At 52.9% G+C, this 27,766-nt stretch overlaps 9 protein-coding genes across 9 annotated transcripts; 5 read left to right on the plus strand and 4 right to left on the minus strand.

Moving 5' to 3' along the window:
- Positions 1 to 1,635: 1,635 nt before the first annotated feature.
- On the plus strand, positions 1,636 to 2,585 carry PG994_005907 (COQ9-domain-containing protein; the record flags this gene model as incomplete). The annotated part of the gene is made up of 2 exons (XM_066857316.1): positions 1,636 to 2,154; positions 2,253 to 2,585. 2 exons carry the CDS (start codon positions 1,636 to 1,638, stop codon positions 2,583 to 2,585), a joined length of 852 nt encoding a protein of 283 aa, XP_066716585.1.
- A 645-nt stretch (positions 2,586 to 3,230) lies between these two features.
- PG994_005908 (DNA repair rad18) lies at positions 3,231 to 6,900 on the minus strand (the record flags this gene model as incomplete). The annotated part of the gene is made up of 3 exons (XM_066857317.1): positions 3,231 to 3,270; positions 3,331 to 6,734; positions 6,799 to 6,900. The coding sequence occupies 3 exons, from the start codon at positions 6,898 to 6,900 to the stop codon at positions 3,231 to 3,233; spliced, it is 3,546 nt and encodes a 1,181-aa protein (XP_066716586.1).
- Positions 6,901 to 7,398: 498 nt separating this feature from the next.
- PG994_005909 (uncharacterized protein) lies at positions 7,399 to 9,213 on the plus strand (the record flags this gene model as incomplete). The annotated part of the gene is made up of 1 exon (XM_066857318.1): positions 7,399 to 9,213. The coding sequence occupies one exon, from the start codon at positions 7,399 to 7,401 to the stop codon at positions 9,211 to 9,213; it is 1,815 nt and encodes a 604-aa protein (XP_066716587.1).
- A 514-nt stretch (positions 9,214 to 9,727) lies between these two features.
- PG994_005910 (putative SAP1-member of the AAA-protein family) lies at positions 9,728 to 10,440 on the plus strand (the record flags this gene model as incomplete). The annotated part of the gene is made up of 2 exons (XM_066857319.1): positions 9,728 to 10,103; positions 10,232 to 10,440. 2 exons carry the CDS (start codon positions 9,728 to 9,730, stop codon positions 10,438 to 10,440), a joined length of 585 nt encoding a protein of 194 aa, XP_066716588.1.
- A 105-nt stretch (positions 10,441 to 10,545) lies between these two features.
- Positions 10,546 to 12,215, plus strand: PG994_005911 (adenosinetriphosphatase; the record flags this gene model as incomplete). The annotated part of the gene is made up of 2 exons (XM_066857320.1): positions 10,546 to 11,923; positions 11,995 to 12,215. 2 exons carry the CDS (start codon positions 10,546 to 10,548, stop codon positions 12,213 to 12,215), a joined length of 1,599 nt encoding a protein of 532 aa, XP_066716589.1.
- Positions 12,216 to 12,717: 502 nt separating this feature from the next.
- PG994_005912 (uncharacterized protein) lies at positions 12,718 to 13,263 on the minus strand (the record flags this gene model as incomplete). Its single annotated transcript, XM_066857321.1, has 2 exons — positions 12,718 to 13,086; positions 13,204 to 13,263. The coding sequence occupies 2 exons, from the start codon at positions 13,261 to 13,263 to the stop codon at positions 12,718 to 12,720; spliced, it is 429 nt and encodes a 142-aa protein (XP_066716590.1).
- A 3,017-nt stretch (positions 13,264 to 16,280) lies between these two features.
- Positions 16,281 to 17,990, minus strand: PG994_005913 (uncharacterized protein; the record flags this gene model as incomplete). The annotated part of the gene is made up of 1 exon (XM_066857322.1): positions 16,281 to 17,990. The coding sequence occupies one exon, from the start codon at positions 17,988 to 17,990 to the stop codon at positions 16,281 to 16,283; it is 1,710 nt and encodes a 569-aa protein (XP_066716591.1).
- A 2,642-nt stretch (positions 17,991 to 20,632) lies between these two features.
- Positions 20,633 to 21,461, minus strand: PG994_005914 (uncharacterized protein; the record flags this gene model as incomplete). Its single annotated transcript, XM_066857323.1, has 2 exons — positions 20,633 to 21,109; positions 21,174 to 21,461. The coding sequence occupies 2 exons, from the start codon at positions 21,459 to 21,461 to the stop codon at positions 20,633 to 20,635; spliced, it is 765 nt and encodes a 254-aa protein (XP_066716592.1).
- A 4,158-nt stretch (positions 21,462 to 25,619) lies between these two features.
- Positions 25,620 to 26,751, plus strand: PG994_005915 (uncharacterized protein; the record flags this gene model as incomplete). The annotated part of the gene is made up of 2 exons (XM_066857324.1): positions 25,620 to 25,992; positions 26,069 to 26,751. The coding sequence occupies 2 exons, from the start codon at positions 25,620 to 25,622 to the stop codon at positions 26,749 to 26,751; spliced, it is 1,056 nt and encodes a 351-aa protein (XP_066716593.1).
- Positions 26,752 to 27,766: the final 1,015 nt, after the last annotated feature.

Below are 27,766 nucleotides of genomic sequence, written 5' to 3' on the forward strand. Positions count from 1 at the left end.
ATCTCGAGATTGTGCCCGTTATTTGGGAAGATCGGGGAGGCTACAAGTACTTGAAGCTCAACGACTGCCATTCTTTGTGTATACCGGAAAACCCCTGGACCCAGGCTGCCAGGGGCGACAGGAACTCATGTGGCCTACAAGCACGAATGGTAAGCCCGCAGGGCGGGCTCTTTAGCAATCCCGCCCACTCAGCATGATACCCGTCTATGATGTACGGGGCAGTCTCCTGGCGAGGATTGCATGCATGTCGCCAGAAAAAATCTGATGCATCCATGGCGTTTCATTGCGATGAACCAGCATTCTTCCATTCAGCTCCATAATGTTGTAATCTACCTACCTACATATGTACGAAGGAGTTTAGCTGAATAGAGAACCGGTGTAGAAGCTCGAACCCACCCGAGGCAGCCCTCATGCACTCGGAACCGCTTGCGATGGGGATTTAAACCCAAAACTCTCGACTGCAGTGCCCGCCCCAACACTAGCGATGCTCCACCCGCAGGGCCGCAGACAGCAGCACCAAGGTTGAAGACGGTATACAGTTCGCGAGATGATATGATGCTAACGACTGTCCATGATACAGTCGCTCCCTTCCACATCTTCATCACGATGAGTGATGCTATACCGAGGTGTTATTATCACCTGATGACTAGGTCTGGCGTGTCCTTGGGGAAACCTCGGTCACCGTGAATGTAGGTTAGAGAGCAAACGTATGCGTATTTCCCGGCTGTTCTTTACGATCCCGCCACTGTATGTACATATCTAGCGGCACACCCCCTGCGCTAGGGGATATTTCACACGGGCGAACGTCCAAATCATGATCGGGCTTGGCAGTATCCCTTGCTCTCTGTGTCGGTATGCGTGCGACAGTTGCGGGCAGGCAACGTGTAAGCAGGCAGCAAGACGGAACTCCAGACGACGCATATAGGGCTGTCACCTGCGGCTTCTTCGGATCTTGGTCCCGGCGTATGTTACTGGTAGGCCTGCTGTGTTCATGTATTTTTATCTCAGGCAAATGTTCGGTGAAAACAAGAATTCACGACGATACGACCATGGCGGGGCAGAGGGAGGCTTTCGACCCCTTCCCCTCATGGTCAACCATATGATCTACAGGACCCTTGCACACACAGGACCTCGTACAGAACCTCGTACATGCAATTACTTAAGTCCTGATCTACATATACCTGACCAACCTCGGAGGTATCTGCTATGTATTGCACATGAATTGTCAGATGGTTCCTACTGTAGGTACTGCTGGATGCCCACTTGCACTAGGCCTGACAAGACGGGACCAAACGGCTCACGTACAGAGACCCTTGCGGGAACTAACTGCAATGGGATTTCTGGAGTGGTTCGGTGGTTCGACCCCCAAAACCCACATTCACCCGACCTGAATCATGAACAGCATGCGCCTATGAGTAATCAAAAAAGCAAGGGTGGTTTAAGGGGCCTGCAGCTTGCCGGCCGGGCTAAAAGTATTTCTCCCGAGTTTTCTTGAAAGCACGGGTCTGGTAGAGGTTTGGTTCAGGGTTGCATCATCAGCCCGTCAGTTGCTGCACTCGGAATCTCAACGCCAAGAAAGGAAAGAGGGCTTTCCGACTGGAGGGAGTATAGGTTGGCACAAACAACAAAAAAGCTATGGCCCCCACGAGAGCATTCGCCACCAGGCTGGCGTCGGCCGCGGCGACAACGACGACGAAGTCCACGCGATCACCACTCACCACCACAGCCTGCCTCCGCGATAGCACTAGTCGTCGCGCCTACCACTCCTACGACCACCCGCCCCCGCCGGGCGCCTTCAACACCGCCGAGCGGCAGATCCTGTCGGCCGCCTACCGCCACGTGCCCGAGCACGGCTTCACCCACAAGGCGCTCTCCCTCGGCGCCCGCGACGCCGGCTACCTCGACATCAGCACCAACGTCGTGCCCGAGGGCCCCTTCAGCCTGATCAAGTACCACCTCGTCAGCAAGCGCGAAGCCCTCGCCCCGCGCTGCGCCGAGATATTCAATGCGCCCGTGGGCGGTGCGGCCGATGGAGCCACCGCCGACGCCGCGGCCGGCGCGCGGGGCCAGCTGTTGACGGTGCCCGAGAGGGTCGAGCGCCTGACCTGGGAGCGGCTACTCGCCAACCAGGATGTTATACATCGATGGCAGGAGGTATGTACATACTACTAGCTCGAAGTCTCTTCTTCAACTTCGCACACGCTGTCTATCTGGTTCGTTGACTTACCTCTAATTTTCTTCTTGCAATCTAGGCCCTAGCAGTCATGGCGCAACCAAGCCGCGTCCCCGCATCTTTGCACGAGCTCGCCCTCCTTGCCGACGAGATCCACCATCTCGCCGGGGATGTCGCCGTCGACCCGTCCTGGTACACGAAGCGCGCGTCCCTATCTACCATCTACGCCTCCTCCGAACTATACATGACGAACGACCGCTCCGCCGGCTTCGAAGATACACGCACGTTCCTGCGCCGCCGCCTCGACGAGACGGGATCTCTCGCTGGCGCGCTGGGGAGCATCGGCCAGTGGGTTGGCTTCACGGCATCGGCCGGCCTCAACGTGCTGCGGAGCAAGGGCGCTAGAATCTGAGTGGGTCGGATTTGTGTGTATGTGTGTGATTTAAGACGAGGCGGGCATGATGACGGTCTTGTATAGCCTCGGAAAGTGTAACAACAGGTGGCCAAGCAAGCATCATGTGGAAGGGCTGAAAGGAAGCGAGCATTGTAGGGCGTACCTTCCACGCATGCATTAGTAATTACATATACTACTGCCCAACATACCATATTGTAAGACTAGGACAGATAATATGGAAACAGTGAGTACAGTAGAAGGAGAAAGTAATAACACGCTCCCGTCTAAACTGATAGATTATAACATTGACGGTCTGTATTGTGTTGGTAAAGCCCTGGTCCTATACGACAAGCTTATGGAGAGCATTTTACCTGTCGCCCGATATCCTCGGGACCTAGAACAACCCCTAGACAGCCTATGAACCTAATACTAGCAGTAATGCCCTACGACCAGAAGCTCTTGATTGACGGAAACGCCGTAACTCCGCATACTTCCTTGTGATATCATACGCCGAACCCAGCACTGCCACGCGTTGTGGCGGGCCTTAACCCCTGACGAACAAACATAACGAGACCGGAGCATGGACATGTACCCTCAGAGAGGACAACAGAAGAGGGTGTCGTAACAGCAGGAGATAAACGCATAGAATGGCCAATATTATGATTAGTGGTCAACCAAGGTTCTCTGGCGTGGATCCGAGAGCCTATCAGCAGGTTAGTAAACCAAATGTGTTTCCACGTCGAGTGTAGCAGTGAGCACGTACCTGATAATCTTCACGTCCTTGGCGATCTTTGCTCGCCCCTCGATGGCGTTGGGTGTGATCAAGATGAATTGTTTCCCAACAGAGCGTCTGGCTGCCTCAACCAGCATGTTTGTAGAGATGGCACGGTTCACGTTGTCCATGAATACATCAAACTCGTCTAGACAACGTAGCGGCGAACCCATGGCGTCCCAGATGGCAAGCAGCAAGCAGATAGATGAAAACGACTTCTCTCCACCAGAGAGGGTCTTGGTGTTCCGGCCAGAAACGTTCTTCCTCGTCTCGTCCGGCTCAACCCTGATCTCGAGCTTCTTGTTGGCGTGGTCGAGGAGCAATTTGCCACGGAAGCCTCGCTCGCTCAGTAAGTACTGGAAGTTGGCACGGGATTGGGCCGAGATAAGGCGCTGGAAGGCTCGCCATTTGTCCAGGCGCTTGCTCAATGCTTGCTTCAGCTCGCCCATGAGAGACCTCAGATTCTGTTGGGTGCGTAACGCAACGTTATACTCCTCGGCAGCCTGGACCATCCTGTTGTTGATCTCCTCTTCCGTGCCACCAAGGCTGTCGCGCAATCTCTTCAACTGTAACTTGAGGGCAGTGAATTTCTTCTCGATCATCTCATACGTCTCACCTTCGGGAATGATGACGCGTTCTGAATTGTACTTTTCTGCCTCTGTAATGAACTCCTGGACAACCTCCTTCTGTCCGTCTCGAGCCTCTTCTGCGTCCCGTTTCTCCATTTTGGCTATATCGATGCGCTCAATGGCGCTATTCTTCTCTGTGAGCGCTATGAGTCTCAAGTCATTATAACGCTCGACTTTATCCGTTGCCTTCTTTCTACGGGCCTGGTGCTCCGCCAATTCCTCTTTGGCGGCTGTGAATTCCCCCTTCAGCGTACTAACGACTTTGTTCTTTTCCTCTTTTAAGACGGCAATCTCGGCATACTGTCTTCCGTAGTGTTCGTAATTCCTCCTTGCTTCCAAAAGATTCTCACGCAGAGCTTGTAGCCTGGCATCGACACCGTCAAAAGCGTCGAGGGCGCTTTGAGCATCATCCCGGGCAACACCGGCCAGCCGGTACTGTTGATCCAATTTGTCCTCTCGCTTCTTGTGTTGTGTCAATGCCACTGCGCATTTTTGAGCATGCGTTTGTAAGCGTCGCTTGGACTGATCAAGCTCTGCCAAGTCCATTTGCAACTGCTCGACCTGTCTTTTCTGTACGCTGATCTGCGTTTCAGAGTCTGATTTCATCCGGGAAGCGCCATTATACACTCCTTCCGCCGTGGACTGAAGATTGTTGCTCGCCTTAGGCTGAAATCGCATAAATGCATTCCTGTCCGTATCATGGAGTGCTAGAATAGATGCAACGCCTGGCGGGGCGCCCCTGTCCCCCAAGGTGGCCCAGACATCGGCGGCACGAGGCATCAAAACGATCTGTTCGATTCTGGCCACCAGAACTAGTTGATCGCGTACGCGCGGGTCGTCAATGTCCAAGACACGCAAGATAGTCTCGAACCCTGCGTCAGGCTCCCTCAGAGCATTCAAAGAAAAGCCCGGTTTACTGATATAAATGGCATTTTTGTCCATCCTGAGTCGTCGCATATGATCGTTTAGCCGCTTTTGATCGTGTGGGTTCGTCACAATGAAGCCATTCAATGGATCGTTTAGAACCTTCTCTAGAATGAAAGTCCAGTCCGTTTTCTTCAACTTGATGTGCAAGCCAAGAGGTCCAATGGGCTGGTCCTGGAACCCACGGTCGTTGCTTATGTTTTTCAAAAGCTGTGCCATCTGGGGCTCGTAGCCGGCTAGCGAATCCATCCGGCTCTGTGATAGCTGGCGTAATCGTCCCTCAGCAGCATGAACTTCTTTTCGCTTCTGCTCAACGAGCTTCGATGCCTCGGCCACTTGCTCCTCGGCCTCAACCATCTCTTCTTGCAGTTTGGGCTTTGCTTCTCTGTGGTCGCGAAGTGTATTTTCAACCTCTTGTTCCGCTTTCTTGGCGTCATCCAGTGCTCTTTCTGCCTCGGCAGCGGCGCCGCCGTTGACTTCTTTCAGCTGGCGTTCTTCTTCCTGGATCTTTGCCTGCTTATCGTCAACGGTCTGCTTAGCTTGGGTTGTTTGCGACCTGAGCTCTCTCTCCTGGACGTGTAATGTTGCTAGCTCGCCCTTGGCCGTATGGTATTTGCTGTCAGCCTCTGTACGCTTCTCGTCGAAGGAGGCCTCCTCTTGGGTAATATCATCGACGGCCTGCTCGGCTTGTTGGATCTTTTCGTCATGTGCAGCAAGAGCTTCGGTCCTAACGTCTGCTTCTTGCTGCAGGCGGAGGATCTCGCTTTCAGCAGCCTCGATCGCATTCTCCTTCTCTTCCAGTATCGACTCCTGCTCCGCGACTTGCGCCCATGTCAACTGTTGGACATAGAGGCGGGACTTGCGACGCAACTCTTCATTCTTATCGCACGCCTCTTTCACGATGCGAGCTTTCTCATACTTGTCTTTGAGATACGCCACGGTCTCTTCATACTCGACGAGCCTGTTCTCATTTGCTTCCATCATTTCGGCGAAAAGCTGAAGGTCGTTGTCAAGTTGCTCCAGCTGCGTGCCCTGTAGGAAATATTTGTACTTGGTCGTGGGGCTGGCCGAGTTGAGGAATTGTCGCGCGTTATCTTGAGAGAGGACATTTAGAGGGTTGTCTACCTGAAGACAATAGTACTCGACCACATCATCGACATCAGACTTTTTCGTAGTGACTACACGGCCAGTAGCCGATTTGAGCTTGAAGCCGCTGGATCCGGCCCTGTTGAAGTTGCGCTCAACGATGATGGACTCCCCGAACAGGTCGGGCTTGTAAGCATCAGAACCCTGGTTCTTGATCTTGACGACAAGACTCGCATGGTCTTGTCCCTCCTTGATGAAACTACGTAGACTGGCACCACGGTTCGTTGAGCTCGCCTTCCCGCCCAAGCATAGAGTGATTGCCGTGAGAATGGCGCTTTTCCCACTTCCATTCTCGCCAACGATAAAATTGAGGAGAGGGCCAAGGACGCAGTGCAAACGTGTATGGCACATGAAGTTGAAGCAGGTAATACTCTCGATGACGGCATTGAACGCAGCCACATTGTCACCCATTTGCTCAGGGTCCTGTCGACTCTTGAGGCGTTGTGTGGCTCTCAGGTCGTCTTCGTCTAGGTGCTGTAAGTGTTGGAAGCCGGCATCACGCATGGTTTCGTATTGCGTGGCCGGAAGGGGTGTCGGGGGCGCCTCTGTATCCCGCATGGCTTCATTGTCATCATCTTCGATCTCTTCCTCTTCGCTTTCCATCTCGCCATCGTCGTCAGAGGCAGGTTGTCTAGTATGACGGGAGCGCCCTGAGGATCTGCTTGTGTCGACATCGGATACGCGGGCCTTCTTTCTCTGCAGAGCAATTCATTGTCAGCTCCAGCAAACGTGATGATAAGCCCAGAACAAGTTGACTCACGGATGCGCTCCCTCTACTGGAGCTGGCGTGAGCGGTAGGGTCTTCGACATCTTCGTCGTCATACGCAGTGCGGGAGCGCTTGACGCGTGAGGCCGACGGCATGTTGCTGCTGTGCTTTGTTACGCGGAGGCCGGGTCGACTGTTGATGAAGAGAGCAGAGAGTCTCCGATGAGCGCCTCAATGGGCAACATGCATTGTGAATGGGTTATGCCGAGGTATGTGGTCGAATGGCTTTGCTGTCAAAGTCCAAAGTGGGATGAGGTTTGATGCTTGCTGAACACGAAGACGCGCTTTCCTCACTTTACGCGCTGAATGGTGGAGCGTCGAGTTGGCTGCTGCTTGCCAAACTTAAAAAGGTCCCGCCGGCTTTTGGCTGCTCAGTGCTGGCACTCCGTAGGGGTCCAGGCCTTCTGTACTTTACTGTAGGTCTGTCACCCCGCCATGATCAACCCCACTCTCCTAAACAATTCCATCAAATAAATGTCTTAGATTAACAACAACACCAGACCGGATCCTGATAGGGATCTTAGATCTCTGCTTAGATCTACCGACCTCTAGATCTATTTCCGAGTTCTTTCTGTGATCCATCCTTAACTTAACATGGACCCAAGCCCAGACAGTCATGGGTTCTTCGAGGAAGGCTTTCCCCGGCAGCTCCCGGAAAACTGTGTGGAGTACATCCTTTTCATCATCGACGACCAGATGGAGGCACGTCGAAAACTGTCCGCTTTGGAGAATGTTCGCAAAAGGGCTATGCAGCTAGCAGATTCGCTCACCAAGGACTACATCTGGCAACGGGACGCACTCAACTTGGAAGTCAAGAATGACCGTGGGCTTGTTTATCTGTATGGTAGCTCGTACTATGGCGATTCTATAGAGGACGAGTGGCTCATCGTGTATCTTCTCCGCGAGCTCAGCAAAACTTCCAGTGATCTCTGGATTCGGGTGTTTGATAGTGATGGCGAGTTTCTCCTAGTTGAAGCTGCCAACGTCTTGCCACCCTGGCTGAGCCCAGAGATTGATACTAACCGAGTATGGATCAACCAGGGGAGTCTCCATCTGATCCCCCTGCAAGACAAGACAGACAAGAGGCCGCTGACCTTGGATCAAGCGGTTGGCCATATCAGGGGGGACACAGAGTCTCTCGTCCAATCATCTCTTGTGGAAGCCGAGGCTTTCTACCGGCTAGAGAAGTATCCTAGGCAGATACAAGATGCCATGCACCATTCTTTGACGACTATCCCTCGGAAACTCGCCTATATCCTACATGAGAAACCAGCCGCCATCGCACCCGCCGTTGAAGCATTCTATCTCAGAGACCCTATCTCTATGAAATCCCTCCTATCTACATCCGGAAAGCTGAGCTTTCCTCCCCAGGACCTCGTGACTTTGAGCGTCAAGTACACCAAGGTTCTGTTTGCACAGTTAAAGTCCCAGAACTTCACGCCACCACCAGCATGGACTGGTATTGTGGAAAGGGCCGAGAGTGAGACAGGATCGGCTGAAGCCACCCAAGGAAACCTCGCCAGACTGGAAGTAGGCATGAAGCTGACTTGTGGTTTCGAGATGCTCGCGTCCAATGCCGCGACTAAGAATAACCGAACCGCTCGAGAAGTGGCGATTCTTCTAGAGGACCTGGAGGAGGATGGCGATCAGGCACTTCCAAGCGATGCCGTCATTCAGTCTTGGCCTGGAGTGAAGCAGGATGACGATGAGTCTTGGATGGATATCAACTACGAAGAGTTCGAGAAAGCCCTCGATGGCAAGGGCGATACTGAAAAGGGGGAGACGGGCGGATTTGGAGATGCCTCGGCACAGGCAGATCTACAAAAAATGGTAGCGCGCTTTGAGTCCTTCCTCAATGACGAGACTGCTGGGTTTGAAGGGGCAGAGCTTGACGATATGGATGAAGACGATGATCTGTCGGACTACGAGGAGGACAGCGAGGATGAAGACAAGGATGTCAGTTTTGACGAGGAGCAGTTTGCCAAGATGATGCGAGAAATGATGGGCATGCCAGCTGAAGAATCAACCCATTCGAAGCAGTCCCGTCGGAAAACGGACAAGACGAGCCAGGTTGAGGAAGTAGATGAGCAAGAAGACGAGGAGATCAGGCGACTAGCGACTCAGATGGAAGCCGAGTTGAACTCTCATGGGGCTCTGCAGCTAGATCCGACACCGAGGAAGCTGAAGGCGCTGAAGCAAAAGGGTGCGGCCGACGAAAAAGGCAAGGAGGTACAGCACGATGATGACACCGAAGAAAGCGACGATGAGGAGGAAGTCGATATAGATTACAACCTCGCCAAGAATCTGCTCGAGAGTTTCAAGAGCCAGGGAGGCACAGCAGGGCCTGTTGGCAACATGCTAGGCATGTTCGGCATGAAGCTGCCGCCAGATGACGAGAACGCAGAATGATTATATGCAATGAATAAGATGCTGCATTGTATCGCATCTTGGATACATCCCAATAGTATTAATATGTCAAACAATGGATGGTCACGTTCTTTATTACTTGGTTGAATGGCCACTCACCTAACGAATCGCCAGCCCCCCGCCAGCCACTCTGAATTGAAGGCGCTGTTGGAATTTGATGGCCTGGGTAACCTACTAACTCCACTAGACCACTAAGCAAAGCAAGCTACTGCAACGACGTCACAAGCAGCTGGAGCATGCTAATGCTAACCTAAGGTTAATGACCATACAAGACCGCTCTCACTCACTCTGATCGCATGAATGTCCATGTGTACTCGACCCATAGTTCATGCTTTCCGGACGATCCCCAGCTGCCCAGCTCTCTCCCCGGAACCGTATAACGAAATTCCCCTCGATCGCACGGAACGCTATTGGACACCACTGTTCGCAACCTGAACCTGAATGAACGAAGAAGCCACGACGACACCCGCGCGCCGTGATCCGGGCAAATGCAAGCATGTGGGCGAACAAGGCTGTGTCCAACCTCCAGAAAACCTACGATGAGAGCTACCTAACATGCTCCACTGCCGTTTACTACGAGAGCCAAGGCAACGAGAAGGAGGCCACGCGGTACTGGAAGACAGCGCTCGACCAGATCAACCATAACTCACCCAGCAAGCCAAGCTATACCCCCAAATCCGAGACCGAGCGGGCCCTGCTCGAGAGCCTGAAGAGCCTCGAGACGCAATGCAAAGAACGGGTTGACCTGCTGGAAGCGCTGCGTATTTCTCGCGAAGAGGATACCGTTACCCAGCGCAACTCCTCTTCGAGCGGTACCAATGGTGGCGGTTCTTCAAGTGCAGAACCCGGCGAGAGGGGGTGGATAGGGGGCGGTACGATCCCAGCCATATCCTACACGGAGCTTTCTAGGCCATCGCTCCCTCCCAGGCCGTCCATGAATATAAGGAATTCGTCAGAGAGGGCCGTGGTGGGGCGGAAAGACGGCACCAGTGTAGAACAGAGTTCGCCTTCATCATCAGCGAAACAACGGCCCCCGCTGCCTCCGTATGCGTCGTCGTCGTCGACACCCAGGAAGAAGAGCTCGAGATCTCCAAGCCCGGACAAGCGGACTATGCGGACGACATTACGGTCGGGGAGATCTTCGGAGAAGGCGGAGAAGGCGGCGAAGGCGGCGAAGGCGTCACCTCGCATGACGCCCAAGAGCGCTGAGCGTCCGGGGCAAGTAAAGCAGCTACGTTGGCGTGGTCCAATATCTCTTCCCGTGACAACCTTGGGAAAGTCAGTTCTTCGGACTTGCATTCGCCTGCTGTCTCCATGAGCGAACCCAGGCGCTCTAATGAACAAACGCGAAAAGCTTCGACTTCTGCATATTCCCAATGGGACAGCCATACAAGAAGGCTTGTATCAGCTCCTGACGATGGGGCACCGGACTCTTTAAGTCCGGGCTCACCCTTGACGAGGCACCCAGAGGAATACACTTTCCCGGGTCCATCCTCGCTGGCTCTGGGCGCCGCCTCGAGCGCCTTGAGCTCCCTGGCGATTGGCGAGAGATCGGAGTCGGCATTCTCCCGCTCATCACGTGCACCCAAGCCGCACAACGGTTCCATGGCGGCTCAAGATGCTGCTCGTGCGTCCACAAACCCTGGGGCTGATGTTGCGTTGGCTTCAGGGAGAAGTTCCACCGAGCCGCCTGTCCGAAGGAAACCAGTAGCCCACATGCATTCCCCATCACAACCTAATAGTGCTAAGAAGCGTACGCCGCGGCCGAGGCGTGAGAGGAAGCCGGGGCACGCTTCCACTTCAGAAGACGACGAGGATGTCGGTGATGCTAGGCGTAAAGAGCCGGAGTCGCCTGTGCCAGCTGATCTTACAGTCAACTTCTCGGACGGGTCAGCAGAAGAAAAGGAAGACAAAGCGAAATCGGAATGGGAAAGGAAGAAGAAGGCAACCCTTAAGAGGCTGCCACCGGGTGTCGATAGCGCCGCTGCGAAGGCGATCTTCAACGAAATCGTCGTGGAAGGCGACGAAGTCCACTGGAGTGACGTGGCGGGGTTGGAGATTGCCAAGAGCGCATTGCGGGAAGCCGTCGTCTACCCATTTCTGCGGCCGGACCTGTTCATGGGCCTCCGCGAGCCCGCTAGGGGCATGCTGCTGTTCGGCCCTCCTGGGACGGGCAAGACCATGTTGGCCCGCGCCGTGGCGACCGAGTCCAAGTCGACCTTCTTCTCCATCTCGGCCAGCAGCTTGACCAGTAAGTATCTCGGCGAGTCCGAGAAGCTCGTGCGCGCCTTGTTCGCTCTCGCCAAGGCCATGTCGCCCAGCATTATATTTGTTGATGAGATCGATTCGCTCCTCTCTCAGAGATCCGGGTCGGGGGAGCATGAAGCTACCCAGAGGATCAAGACCGAGTTCTTGATTCAATGGAGCGATCTGCAGCGGGCAGCTGCGGGGCGCGAGAGTAGCCCGGGTGGCAAGGGGGAAAGCCGTGGGGATGCGAACCGAGTGCTTGTGCTGGCGGCCACCAACCTTCCGTGGGCCATCGACGACGCTGCACGCCGTCGATTCGTGAGGCGTCAGTACATCCCGTTGCCGGAACCAGAGACACGAGCCACTCAGCTGCGTACTCTTTTGGGCCAGCAAAAGCACGGTCTCACCGAAGCCGACATCTTGGAACTAGTTGAATTCACCGACGGTAAGTGCATCTATTTTCTCTCAATCCCTTGGGCCAGTATGCACAATACTAACTACAATTTATATATATAGGCTTCTCCGGTTCTGACATCACGGCCCTCGCCAAAGATGCGGCTATGGGGCCCCTCCGTTCGCTTGGGGAGGCTCTGCTTCACATGACCATGGATCAGATTAGACCGATAGAGTTGGCCGATTTTAAGGCTAGTCTGCGCATGATCAGGCCCAGCGTCAGCAAAGAGGGCCTGAAAGAATACGAGGACTGGGCCAAACAGTTCGGAGAACGTGGCGGCTAGTACGACTGGCTGCTGTATGGGGCACTGGTATGCCTGTTTATTGTCATTGATCGAGTCGTACTCAACTTTTGTACGAGCTCGAGGTGGGAGATTAGACAAGAAAATGGATGGTTTCCGCATGGGGCGTTTCAGGCATTCTTCAAGGAGGGACGAGGTAGCGGCATAGATATGATGATACCTGGGACAGGAGAATATGACCTTACGGGGGCGGCAGGCGGCATTCAATGGTATTCCAAGGAAATTGGTATGCTTTGGGGTTTTGGTCTTGGCTATACACGCACGCTGCACATTATGATACATATTGTATATATACACCAGCCTCTTGCTGGGTGCAGTATCCGGCGACTGTTTTACACTTTCTCTATGCCTTTGCCATGTCTTCCCAGGAGCTCGCATATTCGGCAGGATTAGGCTTTGATTCTTCCACATGCCCTTGCAAGCACGATATCGAGTTGTTTCCGACTTCGTGCATACTCCAATTAAACAGATTTCTCTTCCCTATTTAATCGACATCCGCAATACTCGTCGTTGTCCCCCCTTGCTGGTGCTGTTGGGCCTTGGCCAGCTTCTGCGCCCTCTGCTCTTTGGCCTTGGCCAGCTCAAGCTGCCTGGCCACGCGGCGCTCCTCGGCGGCGGCCTCGCGGCGCTTGATCTTGGCGACGCGCTCGGCGACGTAGTCGGCCTTGAGCTCCTCCTCGGTCGGCACGGGCGGCCGCGCGTCGATGGGCTGTCCGTACGGCGCGATGATGTGCTTCACGACGTGCTTCTTCCGCGACGACGACCGCCACCCGGCCGCGATGCTGATGACGTCGCCCTGCCGCACGCTGTTGGAGGGGTCGTGGACTAGGTGGTAGTGTGGGTATTTGAAGGACTACCGAGTGGGAGGAAATTGTCAGCATACCTGTTGTTATTGCATCTTCCTACTTCTAATTGGCAGCGCAGGGGGGGGTGGAGGGTTGCGAATTATGTATGGTGGGTGCGTAAGTACCTTGGAGACGTGCTTCTCCCATCGTTGACCCCAGAGCCGCACCCTGACCGTCTTGTCCATGAGCCCGGCCGAAACCACGACGCCCGTCTTGCTGCCCCTTGTACATACGTCCAAGCTGGCCAAGGCCGCTGGAGGCGGCCTCGAGGACTCGCGAGGATCCTGTTGCACTCATCGTGGTCTGGTCTCTTCTTTTCTTCCTCTCGAAATGTTGCTGGGACTTTGCGCCCTTTGCCTTGTTTCCTTGACTAGCCCAGTCTTAATGTCGCAAATTGTCTGCCCCCCCTTCGGTCGCGTCTGAGGGAATTGTCGTTGTCGTTCAGTAGCCCGCCAGCTTGGGAGATGGGGCGAATTGCGGATGTCGGCGTAGGCGATGTTCGAAATCTTTTGAATTGAAAGCGCCAGCTATTTTGACGGGTTGCAGGGGTGGGTTTTGTTAGCCAGTCAAGTTTCGCCCGGATTAAATTCTGCGCTAGTGCCCGGTCCGGGTGCTGGCATCTCCACCGTCCCCGGGAACTGGACTTCATATCTCCACTAACCCCCCCTATCGCTACGGGCGAAGGAAGCTCACGCCCACTTGCAATTGATTCTCGTGTCCATTGGAGTGTCGTTCGCTGGATAGTGGTGCAGTTCTACCGTAATCCCGGCGGCGACGGAGAGCTGTCATCACACCTCCTGTAATGTGCCTAGGATATCCTTTGGTAATATGATCTAGGAGTTCGTACATCTCACCTCAGCCTAGCCATTGGTCTGGCTTGGAGCAGCTCGAAGTGAGTGGCCTGCAGTCCTATATTTGGCACGCCATTATAGATCCTCATGAAGGTTGGGGGCTTGTTGGAAAGTCAAGATTGCTGTAGAAAGCTACGTACAACACCTCGTGGTCGATATTACTGGTGCTGATTTCCATCTTCCCACATCGTGGCTGGCCGTAGCGACAGCAAATAGTTGCATCACCAACTTTTTAGTAGCATGGAGAACCAGTGTGGTTAGTCCGTGGTGGTATTAACGTGATATCTACGGAAATACACACAGCGCTGGCCAAAGAAGGCAAGCAAAAAGAAACGCGTTGAAGATCAAGTAGGGCCAAAAAAGGAAAAGGAAAAAAAAGATGATTATTGAATCTGGGCCAAGCTGGGATTCGAACTGGGAACCGAGAGTTAGTAGGTGCTCGTTTAGTTGTCGTCGGTGAGGATGACTTACCCCAGGACCTCTTCCACCCAAAGGAAGTACGCTATACCACTGCGCCACAAGGCCGAGTGTACTCATTGTCGTTGGGATGATCACCTGCTATCAGTTTCCTTGAGGACTCGTGGAAGGAATTGGTCGGCCATGGATTCAGTATGGCGACTACTGTGGGCATGGTCTGGCACAGTGAATCACCCACGCTCACGAGGGTGTCAACTAGGGGTATGCTCAGGCACAGTGGGCCTGTGTATGTCACTACGTATCCCAGCGGCTTTCGCTAGGAGGGCATGAAACGTCTTTCAAGCATGCCATATTCCAGGACGGCTGGGAAAACCCCCTCTGTAGGCTGTAAGAATGGAAACCCACTCCTCTGATACCAGGCATTGCTTTAAGGGGCAACCTGTGCCAGTGTAGGCGAACAATAAATATTACACCAGGCGTCTACATGATCAATTCTGTAACTCCATTCCTAATTCGCCATAAAGAAGTTTAGCTCACGGCCTTCTCATCTTACCATAAACATGGCCAAGAGGAACAGGTCTGTACCAAGTCAATAAAGACGCTAAGTCATATCTAATCCACATACACAGGGGATTATGGCTGAAAGCAATGTGGTCTATGAATTCATTTGATCCATATCACAATGCCCGATACACCCCTATTGGGACTTAGATTTTGCATGACTGACCACATGGCCGGCGCCATGTGGAATCGTCCCATTGGATCACTCTCACATCGAGCTTTCCTCGTTTGCAAAGATGGAACTACGGGTGTCGAAGCCTAAACCCATTTATATGTATTGGCAATATCGCGCTTATTAGGATTTGAATGTGAAGTTACCAAGCAAGCCATTGGGGTAGAAAGCAGATGATTAGGCAGAGCAGCAACCAGCGAACACTCATTCCGGCAGCCCTATTGACGGATGATAACAATTGTTGTCTTTCTCTCCGCTAGATACCTATCTACATGAAGGACTGTGAGTTCTGTGAGCTTCTGCTAAGTGTGACCCCAAACCTCGTGATATGGCTAGATGACATCCAACCGGATCCCCAGGTACTGTTTTTGAGGCAGCTATGTATGTACGACATCGCCCCAACCACGAAACGGGTGGCAATGCCCCCTATATATCGAGACAGCTCATGTTACGTTACTTACCGACCTCCCACCAGAGTCTTCTGAACTGGGAACATGAACTACCTTGGGATGACCAGGATACGTCAATGCGGGGGGTTGGAAAAATGTGGGCGGGAGGCCGCGGCTGTTTCTTTCTGCTAGACGAGACGAATTCGACCCTGCATGCGTATGAAGTCATGTGAGCGAAAGATATCACGGAGTCCCTGGTTTGGTATGGAACGACTTCCCAGAGGAATGGGTTGAAAGGTCAAACTCAAGCAAGATGTCAAAATATGTGGTCATTGAGCTGGTAGACATAAACATCGTAACATAGCAAGATGTTGACCTGCACGTGATAAGCATTCGAGCTATATACGGAACTCATACAAAACTTGGAAACCGTTCACCTGCAAAATTCGATCGAAACCGCCCAAACCCGTAGTAGAGTAGAAAAGTATGAGTATCTTCAAAGAACACGCTTCCGTAATCCAACCAACCCATCATGCAAGCCAATCCAAAGAAAAATGGCATCATCCATACCAATTGCTCTGCTTATGCTTCATAATAATTCTTTTTCTCGTCAAAGTGCGTTCTGTGTCACCGGGTTCATCCATCACCGTTGAGCTTGAATATCTCAAGAGTAGGATTCTGTCGCCTTTTACCATTCAGATGAATGCTGGGGAGGGGAGTTTTACAACTCATCAGACTTGAGATATAATCTCGTCGTGTATCCATTCTTTGACAGTGAGTCATGCTGCTCCCCCCCCCCCTATCTAACTCCCTTAGCGGCGGGATGATCTGCGGCTCCTGTTGCCGCCTACACAGCTGATGCTGTCATCAGGCGCGACACTATCTTTGTCGTCGTCCCAGTCGGCAAGGCTGCCGCCCACCTCGCTTTCCGGCAGTGGCACCATATTGGCCTTGGCATACATGGTGGCCCTACCGCCGGTAGGCATGCGTTTCACCCCGTTGTTCATCCCGAGGCGCTCCCCGAGGGTTTTCGCCATCGCGGAGACTGATTGCCGGGGAGGAGGCGCTCTGGATCTTACCGGAATGGACATGGTCTCGGCCTTGGCAAGTGTCGGCGGAGCCCGCATGGTGGCCTCCGATCGGTCTGTCCGCTCTGGTTTCCTTGTCCGATGGGTGCGGGATGAAACATACGACTCGAGTTCCGGCTCCGGGCGTCGCACCGACCGTACACTCGCATGCCTTGAAGGTTTCGACGTTGTGGCACGACTTTTGGCGTCCATTTCCGGCATGAAGTCGTTCGCGTATCTGGAGCCGGCCTGGCTGCGATACTCAGTCTCCATGAGTAGCTTCGGTGCGCCGGCAAGCTTGGATCCAGAGGTGCTCCTGTGCTCCGCCTGCGCAATCATAAGTGGTTTGCGGGAGGATCCGGCCTCGCTTCGGGTCCGATCCCGCCCAGTGGTACTATGACGGGTAGAATGGCGACTCGCACGGTCATCAAGCTCCTCGACCTCCCTCGACCGGTCAGGCGCTTGAGAATAGCGAGCTACATAGCTGGGAGGCGGATAGTGGCGGGCTCCTTTGGCGGGGGCATAATCTTCAGGATAACGAATCTTTTCCACGGTCCGTTCGACCTCCACATAGCGCTGGTGCTGATTGGGGTAGGGATCCGGCATGGTGGAGCGCCTCTGCATGACGGGAGGCTCGAACTCCTGGCGAGGAGCACGTTCACGCTCGTTCCTCGTGTGCATGTATGTGAGAGCGCCACCAATTGCGGCGCCGGCAGCAACTGCTCCAAGCACAGTGCCAACAATGGAACCAGTTCCGAAGCCGCTAGTATTCTCCCGGGGAGAAGGAGTGGTCTCGAACGTCGACGTCGTCACGCTGCGTCGAAATATAGTCCACGGCTCGTCTTCAGCAGCAGCAGGAGCAGCAGCAGGAGCAGAAGCAACGGTCCGCGCTGGAGGTCGAGCAATAGCGTTGGCTGATCCAGCCGGAGCTCTGGAGCCGGCAACAGAACGAGCAGGCTGGGAGGTGGCCACTTCAAGATTCCAGTCCAGAATGCGGCTTACTTCGCGGTTGGTAGATTGAGTCTGTCTCACGGTTGAACCATTGTGGTGAGAGGAATAACATTTGGGAGGAAGATAGACGACCTCCATTATATTCCCGTCGAGGTCGGTGATTCTGGCTCGACTCTCGCCACCGGAAGATGGGTCGGCGGGACGTGCGTGGCGGAGAAAATGGCTGTCACCGCCGATCTTTGTGAGGTCAGGGTGCGCCCGCAGCCCTGCGGCGTGGAAGTCAGACACGACCGAAGGCGAAGAGGCAGAAATGACAAAGCGGGCGCGTTTAAGCGGCGAATTGTCGTCACTCTCAGCTCTGACCTCAAATATGGGGTCGCCACCCGCACCGTATATAATACGAGAAGAGTCGGCGCTCAGGAAGCGGATCCCAAGAGGGTGGGTGACGGCTGAATAAAACGACGCAGACTCAGGCAGACGAGTGACTTCGGTGTAGGGCCGCATAGGGACAATAGAGCAGACGCTGGGAAGCGTCTGGGTATGGCGTATATGTGTGCGTTTGTGTGTGGTGGGATATGTGGTGTGATGTGTGATGGCGCCCACCAAGACGACCGACAGGCAAGAGATGGCGCGAATCCCTTGGACGAGAAGCACCCAAGAAAACCAACGTCAACCTGAGGAATGTGACGGAATATGCAGGCAAGTAGCCTCACAAGGCAAAGCACAGGCAGAGGCTGAGTGTGTGTGTGCGTGCAACGGGCGTGTTGGGTATGCGAGCGCGGGGTATGTATGGAAAGTATCTCCCCAATGTACCTATAGGAATGTGCTAGGCCGGGCGTATATGCTGCTGCCAAAGTTCATGCAAGTGGGAAAAAAGAAAAACATATGCTCAAGTAAGACAAAACGCTATGGATGAAACCCAAAGTGGAAAATGGGAAGCCGAGAGGGCGAGAGCAAGAGAGATGTGTCTGTGTATGACGTTGGTATACACTTGTGTGTCCCACAACAGCTGTTGTGAAAGGTGCTGGAGTTGTACGACGCAACAACACTTCTGGGCTGACAAGCGTTCCGATCTGGCGTATGCAAAGATGTGAAAATGAGGGAGCCAGCAGAAGAAGGATGGAGGTATGTATCTAGATGGGAGGGGACGCAGCCTCCATCCATCAGACCCTCCCGACCGCCCCTGTCTCTCTCTCTCTCTCTCTCTCTCTCTCTCTCTCTCTATCTCTCTCTCATGATTTACGTGATATACCAGACCGCCCATCGGAGCGCGACATTAAGCCTTTGCTTTGCAACTGACGACCGACCGCCAGTTTAGGTACTAATGCAGGACAAGCACTCGAAGAGGGACCAGACAGGCCAGACTGAGAAGCGCGCTTTGGCACTGTACGCGGCGGCATAAAGCACTAGGGTGTTGGGCGCACTAAACAGTGCAATACCCCAGCTCCCAGAACTACCCAGAACCACCTATTACTACCTACGGTCAAACATGTTGAACCCCGCCTGTCATCAGGACCACGATTGGCATAGCCCAGGAACACGCCCCGGCATATAGATCGCTGCAAGATGCGGTACGCTGTTTGCTAATATTAGTGCCTCAATGTAGAGATAATACTGTGAGGACAGTACGAGCTGGGGGGGTCTGGCAATTGGCTACGTTCTACTGTCTACGGTAGCTCTATCGATAGCACATCAATCGACGGTAGCTCCAGGTGCGCCCTGGACAAGATCGACCCCCCCTGGTCTCACTCTCTGTCATTGGATTCACCTGTGGGATGGAAGGCGTGCCAACACCTGCCACGTTGGAGGAAGGCCCCGGGAAAAAATTGAACACATCCACCCCCAATCGTCCAATTCGGCTGCAGTCTCATATGTCCAGATGGATGATTCGACAGGAGCATGCGAAGAAGTGGTGCTTCTGCAGGCGGCTGCAGGCCCCCGCTGTATGGTGGAGTTGCCGGACAATACGCACGCTATGCCTATAGGTTATAGGGCGGCTTCGAGGGAAACGGGTTGGGCAACAATACAATTCAGCGCAATCGAAGTCATGTATGATGTAGCAAGTAGTACGGCCCTGCCCTTTGCTGACGACGAAGCTCACTCCAACATCAGATGGCCGCTGGTTCCGCATAGCCTGCTAGATTGGGCCCATCCGGCACACACACGTATTTGCCTATCAAGATCAAGTCACGATGAAGCTCGTAGGCTAGCCTAGACAGGCCAAAAGAAGGCAGAGCGAAGTGTGGCGGAAGGGGATACTACGGCGACCACACACAATCAAGATGAGACGGCGCACATGCTAGCTTCTTGGGTTCGGATCTTTCTATTCATCGTGGCACCCTCAGTGCCATACCATTTGTGACGGGACTGTCCGTCACCTTGATCCTACAGTCCCAAAGACATCATCAGGTTGCCTTCTCCAAGCTCAAACCAGAAATATTCGTCAGACAGCACCAGACCCTTCTACAAGCCTGCAGTGTACTGCCATATTACTTGGTGAATACGCACAAGCAACGAATTCATCTGGATGGCATCCGCAGAACCTGTACCGGGTTCAGGCCTCTCAGATGACCCTTTTTCTTCCACCATCATCAACGATCGTAAAACAGACACCGCATCTGTTTGCAACGTCCTAAGCCATTGTCTCAGCACGTTCACCCCAGTGCTGAACGTGTTGGGTTAGATTAGATATAACGATTGGGCCCAATTAGCCTGTATGGCAGATATAGAACTCAGTTCTCAGAGGATCATTATAGGCATGAGGTTGTCGTGCATAGTCACGCCACCACGTAAGCCCACAACCGATCTGTGGTTAGTATTTCTTACAAGTAGAGCGAGACGGGCGAGACAGGAAGAAATAGCTAGGACACGAAAAGGAAAGACGTGGGCCAAGTTGAAGTGGCCCACAAAGACGATGAAACGCCTTGGATCCCATGTTGAACGCCTGATGTTTTTGTTGCGAAAACAGAGACTGAACAAGAACCTAAGACCCAAGCTTAAGGAATCGCTTGCAACAAGGCCGAGATGTTGTATAACGGCTGTTGCGAGTCGACGCCACTCATATCTCATACCTGTTGCATTCCTTGTTGCGTCCGGTCCCTGCTTCTTTCAGGTAGGTGCGGCCTTCGCAACGTTGGCGAGGACAACTAGAGAACGTCCCACGTGTCCTCGGCAGCGTGGCAAAACTTGCTGCAAGCAACGCTGGCCGAAAGACTGAAGTTGCTAATGGAAATCTTCTCATCGACAAATTGGTCGGCGAAAGTGTCGGCGCCCTTGGCCATAGCTCCGACGAAGACGCAAATGCTCTGCTTAGAACCTACGCTCTCTACCCAGTCACGAACTCGCACGAGAGGAGCGTCGAAACTCAGCGTGACCTTGCGGCAGTCCGGAGGCAGGTGGTCGGTAATGGGGTTCTGGATGACTCGCAGAAGCTTCTCCTGGGAGGTCGTAGAACGAATGGAGAGGCGATGGAGAAGCTGGACCATGAGACCAGCGAAGCGCTTGAAGGTACGCGGGATTCTGACGGTGGGCGAAACCTCGATGAGGACACCCTTGGCGGTGTGTATGTAGATCTGCAACTTGCCGGCCTTGTTGATGGGCGAGTCGAGCAGAGTCAAGAGACACTAGTCAAGTTAGCACAGTCAGCATGTTGAATGCCCGACTAGATCGGAGGACAGTTGGTCCAACCTGGTGTGTAATATCAGGACGAGCATCACTAATGTCCCGGTTCATCTTGCGCATGACACCAATGTGCTCGTCGCTGTTGAGCAGCGAGTACTTCTCGTCGCGTTGGATGCCCATACGACCGCCGCCGCCACCGTGCGAGGCCTTGTAGGTTTCGAGGCTGGCATTGGAGAGGACGACGATGAGTCGCTGCGAGTTCTTGTCATTCAGCGGGATGGGCGTGTGCTGTTCAGCTACCAGCTGAGGAAGGGCTGGAGGAGGGAGGGATTGAGTGCCTGCGTTTGGGGCCATGGTGTCAGCTGTGGATTTCTGGTTGGATTGAAAAATGCTCTCTCTACGTGATGCGAAGACGACGAGGTGGCTGTAAGGATCTCGAGGATGACGATTCTTGCACGAGATCCACTCTCGTCCAATTTATCTAGGCGGGTTCATTGAATGCCTGAAGAAATTGGGGGTTTGAGGGGGTGAGGGAGTGAAATTTTCGCCGTCCCAATTCCTAAGAACGTAGTGCTTGAAGCCACCCGGATAGCAGCAGAGCAAGATTAGGCCAGAAGATAACCTAGCAGTTGTGTGCGCCCAGGCTTGCCTTGACTCGCCATTGCAAAGTGCAGCAACAGGGTTGTGAGGAATCCAAGAGGAAAACATATTCCAAGGTAGCATGTTGGTTCAATCAATCAAACAATTGACTAATTAATCGCAATTAACGAGTTAGAGTTGTTCTACTTACGAGGTCGCTTGCGCTGCTCGGGAGACGACATGATGAAGCTTTCGGAGGAGTGGTAATCGCAATCGAAAAGAGAGAGAGAAAATGGGGGGCTTGGAGCAACCTGATTGATGAATCGGAACGCTTGGACGGTTGAAGTCAAATTCTGCCCAGTGACAAGCAATTCCTTGGGATGATGGGTATTAACTGATGGATATAACAGGAAATCTCTGGAGAGAGGGAATGAGTAGACACCGCAGATGTAATCGTGCGAAGATCGAAGCCAGGATGCAGACTACAGTTTGACGAGTACCTCGAGAACCTCGAGAGGGAGAGAAAAAGAAGAAGAAAACCAGAGGTAGAAGAAAGTTTGCGATAAGTGGGAAAGGGTGGCAGAGACTTCCAATCCGAAGGATTCAGGACTCCTCCAAAGGTCAGGCCAGAAGCCAGGGTCCATCGGACTATTCCCATGTTCGGCTACGTAACTCGACTCTTTCTCTGCCTTAGCGCCGGCGGCTTTTTTTGGCCATGTCCGTCACCACCAACAATTGTCTCCGGCCGCTTCATATCGACACAGAAGAGCGACCAACCATCTAATGAAACATGCGGGGTTTTTTCCTCTTCTTTTCTCCTACAGTACTATATTCCGGCTCTTTGGTCGACTGTCTACTACATACTCCTTCCTTAAAGTTTCTGATTTATGTCGGTTTCCCACTTTTCTTCTCGTCTTATAATCCGTATCTGACCGGTACGACTGCCACCGGCCGACTACATAGGAACAACTGCAGGTTGGGAACCATTCTCACCTCATCAAGCCACATGGAAGCTTCCTGAACGCTGCACGCGGTGTCACCCTCCGTCTCACCTGCAGTTTCCGTCTCACTGTGCTTTTCCCCCTAGGACATCCCTTGCTTGCTATGGGCAAATGCCACGCTATCCAAGGCCAGACCGGGTAAAGCCGCGATAACTTACATGGCCTGACCTCGTCGTAATACCGAGTCCCACTAGATCGAGCTTGAATGCTCCTCATCAGTTCATCCGTCGTGGCTTCGCTTGGCCGGCATAGGTCGGCCGTCAAGTGAGAAAGATGAGTGTCTGGACATCAGTCAAGTGGAAAAGATGGCTTCCTGGACTTCGGTCTCCGTTGTATCTCGATCCCGGAGGGCCATCAGCCAGTTCTTCTACACTTGACTTGCTTAAAAATGACTGACCTCCCTTCGGCCTTCCTTGGCATGATAGAGGCACCTTCCTCCTGACACGAGGCAGTACCAACCCAAGCCTTGAAAAGCAAAGCAACTAAACAATGTTTAACGTATGCAGATCTGATATAGCTCTGAACAGGAAGAACAAAGTTCACGCCCGCATTACCAAGGGACCGGAACCCTTCGTTACGATATCGTCTTAAAGAGAGCAGGCTTTCCAGAGCCAAGAACTGTCACAGAACTCTCTCTAAAGATAGGACTACTCCCACAGCTACTTCGGAACCACCGCTCTAAAGTGTTGTCGCCAAGACGCCTTAAGAAGAAACAATGATGATTTGGCGACGGGCCCACTTGCATTAGATGGCTGGAGGAGGCTTGGCATAGCTATTTCAGTCTTGAGGCTACCTACTCATTGCGCTTCACTTCGGCGTAGTGCGTCGATGAGTATAGTCGCGAGAGTCACCAGGTTGCTCAAGAAAGCTTGTCAGGCTGGTTCACTAACATGGCTGGTGATACACCTGAAAACTCGTGCGGGCCTGCAGGCTGGTTGGACGAGAGGATGTTGAGTTAGACACAATCTACATACTCCATATGGGCATAGGAAGGAAACAGCCCTATGAAGGCGGTATAAATTTGGTCATAGATGGCTCTCATACCCGCTACTGAGGTTGAGCCATCCAGAAGGAAATCAACTTGGCAAACCACATCCCACGAGGATCGGGGCGGTCCCCTCTTAGCCGTGGTGATGTCTACACAAACGTGTCGAGCTGGTGATGCTACGTTTGAGGGCCCGGAGATCTTACGGACAGAGCGCGATATGCAGCAGCTCCATCGTCGGGATTTGAGCCGAAGCGTATTGCCGAAGCGTGTTTCCTCCAAAGTTGGTCTTGGTCAGTATGCCTCAGTGCATGAAGAGGGGCTATTGTATATTTATCGGACCGTGTGGCGATCCGATGCTGGAAACACCCAATAGAGCGAGCACAAGGTCCCTTGGAACTCGGAAACACGACCTTAACCTAGGCAGTCGATCATTTAAGGTTACTTTGTCCGATGTTTTTAGGTTACCTAGATTTTTTTTTTTTAGTCAGCCATGAGCTCACTAATCTATCCATCACACTCGACGACGTTTAATGGCTCTGCGTTACAGAACCCTTGGTCCCATTGACTAGCACAATTAAGCTTGTTTCCGACCCCTGTCCCGACGCCGAAGCCATACTTCCGAGTCATTTTCATCACAATGATACCTCGAGCATCCGAAGTTCTTTGCCGATAGCCTTGGGACCGTGGGGTGGCATACTCCAGCAAAGGCCTTCATCTGTATTGAGGCTACTAACTCCCGACGCCAATTAAGATGACATAGAGAATCCCTAGAGCCAGATCGTGCCTGGCAGCTCTCTCGCTCTAAAGTTGATAACCTGTATCGTGTCTGTGCAATTCACCTTCATCCGGCCGAAAAGAACATTCCCCTCTCGTCTCGTATCGTCTATGCGGCAAATGGCTGTGCAACCCTGGATTCTGCTTACAGCCAACACTCCACCAGGACGAAGCTATGTGCCTACTAGGTATCATCGATATCACATCCGGTGTAGCTTAAGAAGGGTTAAATTGGAATTTGAGATCAACCCTGTTTGCCATGCTCCAACCGTCCAACGACCTTGGATGATCCTCGCAGGCTTGATCTGGTTTGGACGTCATTGGTGTCGCGTGATTCCGGCGGTTGTATATGGTCCGTCCTCGATCTGTTCCATCCCAACGAGTCTCCGACACGGATGGTTTCCACCAACTTCAGCCCTCGCTCGCCCCAGGCCCTTGTTACGCGCTACTCCAGACAAGCTGCCCATGTCTCACCCCCAATCCGGCAACTAGATATTGGACGACGCACATCTGTCAAGGCCCTGGAGATGTTGGAGTCTAACCTTACCTTTATTCAATGGGTCTCGGGCTGCCAAGCATTGTTCATCGGGTGTCCCGAGCGGGTGTTACGATGCTGGTCCTCCAGCCAGCTCACAACTGGAGGAAGGTCTTGATCGACGCTGCAAGAGGGGCCGTCTGGGTCAGATATAGTCTCTGCCCATGATCCGCGCGCCAGCGTATACACCGACCGAGTTGTGACGACTCGCGTGAGCCTGATTTGAGATGAGTCTTCGTTTCACCACGTTGGTGATTTCCACGGCATACCTTCTTCCCATGAACGGGTATGAGATCTCAGACAAGCGACAGGCATGGCGAAGCCTTTTGTTTTGTGGCTCTTGGAAACCGGGTGGCAGGACTCATTAACCGAACTCTTGTACAAAATGGTCCAATTCCCGCCCTCCCTTAGAAGATATTGCTACTCTCTCAACACTCTTATGTGCATGACCGGTTCACTCTTTTAATTATACCCATTACTCTCCTTTTCCTTCTCACTTGCCAGTCAAGGACATCACGTTGACCGTGTGGTTTATCTTCTACCTTCGTTATTAGCTTTACTGTTATAATATTACAAATCTCGCTGTGTGCTTATTCTAAGGAATACCCCTTATCGGATCATATACCCAAGACAAGATGGTCGCCAAGTCTCAGATGCTGTGGGCATTTGCCCTCGTAGGCCTCGCTGTGGCCCAGAACAACAACAACGGCCAGAACAATAACGGCCAAAACAACAACGGTGGTAACAACAACAACAACAACGGTGGTAACAACAACAACAACAACGGTGGTAACAACAACAACAATGGTGGAAACAACACCGGCAACGCCGGTGCAACTCTGACACTGGATGAAGCTGCTATCCAGACCGGATCTCAGCTTGATGGCACCGAGGATGGCAGTGATGGTGCCGCTTCGGCCACCTCGGACAACAACTTCATCAACTTCTGTTCGGGCCAGCAACTCACCAACGGCAAACAGGCAGCAGGTGGTTCTTGCAACGGTATCCGTAAGTAGCCCTGACTATATGCCAGCTTATCCTCCTGTCTTGAATCTGTTTACTGACTCTTCTTCTCCTGAAACAGCCATGGGAAAGATCCCGTCCAAGGGCCAGATGATCTCGACACTCGTCAAGAACCCGGCCAACGGTGACACCGTCACGCCAAACACCAGCTTTGATATCCAGGTTCTGGTCAAGAACCTTGTGGCAGGCTCCTTCACCAACGCGCAGACGACTTACTACTCTGCCCCTCAGGACTTGCAAGGCGGTCTGATCGTTGGCCACACCCACGTCACTGTGCAAGATCTCGGCAACAGCCAGAACCCCGAGAACACCCTGGACCCTACCCAGTTTGTCTTCTTCAAGGGCATCAACGACGCCGGGAACGGCAATGGTCTTCTTTCGGCCACTGTCAACGGCGGTCTCCCCGACGGCAACTTCCGAGTCTGCACCATCACCTCTGCCTCCAACCATCAACCTGTCATCATGCCTGTTGCGCAACGTGGAGCACAAGACGATTGCATTCGCTTCACTGTTAGCAGCAATGGTGGTAACAACAACAACAACGGTAACAACAATGGCAACAACAACAACAACAACGGCAACAACAACAACAACGGTAACAACAACGGCCAGAACCAAAACAACGGTAACAACAACAACGGCCAGAACCAGAAGCGAGACGGCCTCGGACGACGAAACGACCAAGAAACCAAGCCCGTTCAGCGCCGAGGATTTCGATTCAGCCGCCGCGATTGGATCGCCTAGAGCGTGGAATCGAGATAGGGACATGAACAGCCACGGCGAGTGGTAGGCTTGGTTCTATACTAGAAATGTATGCTTCAGGGTCAAACATGGAGACGCCGTCAAAAACGGGCAGCCTCGTACCTCAGGCGATCGAAGTAATGCGTGTAGAACACGACGCTGATCGCCAGAAGCATCGAGCATTTACCGTGTAGGGCAAAACTGGTTTCTTTTTCCTTGGCGGTTACGATAAGCTCTAGTAAGGGGTCTGGGTTCGGACTGTTGGAGGGTAATACACGGCCGATTCGCTTTAGTCACAGCTCTCCTGTTATTATTATTATTATTCATAGAAAAGTCACAATTTCTATATTCTCCATACAACCATAAAGATTCATAAAAAATAAAAAATAAAAAAGCTTGCCATAATTGTGCACTCTTACTATAATGCCATGCGCCCAGCCTCTAAGGCAAAGAATGCCAAAGGGGGGGGGTAGCGACTGGGGTGTCTCGTAAAAAGCCATAGCCCCCTGGGCGCGGACGATCGGCATCCGTGGGCGAATCTGTGACGCTACCAACGTCACTCGGGATATGGCCGGGCTTACGTTCCGGCTGCCGCATCGAGCCTGAGTAATTGAAGGCTGAGCTGAAAATCAAATTATGCTTTCTGTCATGCCTTCTTTCTGCCATGCTCCTCTCATCCGGTGTTCCGATCAGACCAAGATCTCTTGGCGAATCAACGCGCTGACAGAAAACCGTGGCTTTCTTGCCCTTGCAGCTTCCGGTTTTGGCAGCTCCAGAACAGCAATAGGTTAGGATGTTTCTAAAATATCTTGGCATCTTATTCTGGGATCGCTACTGACGCCTTGCGCAACCGCATCTGGATATTGTTCTACAGTAGGACGTTGTCTGAATACAGGCCTTCCTCAGGAATGGCGAGACTGACGATCGTGCTGATCGTGGCGAACGGCTGACCACGCTGCATGAGTAGTCAACTAACACCAAAAGAGACAGGTACCATCCTCAGGGCCTCTATATGTAC

This window comes from Apiospora phragmitis (genome assembly GCF_038363925.1).
Source record: "Apiospora phragmitis strain CBS 135458 chromosome Unknown utg000006l:1.0-5683423.0:1.0-5690449.0, whole genome shotgun sequence".
Lineage (NCBI taxonomy): Eukaryota > Fungi > Ascomycota > Sordariomycetes > Amphisphaeriales > Apiosporaceae > Apiospora > Apiospora phragmitis.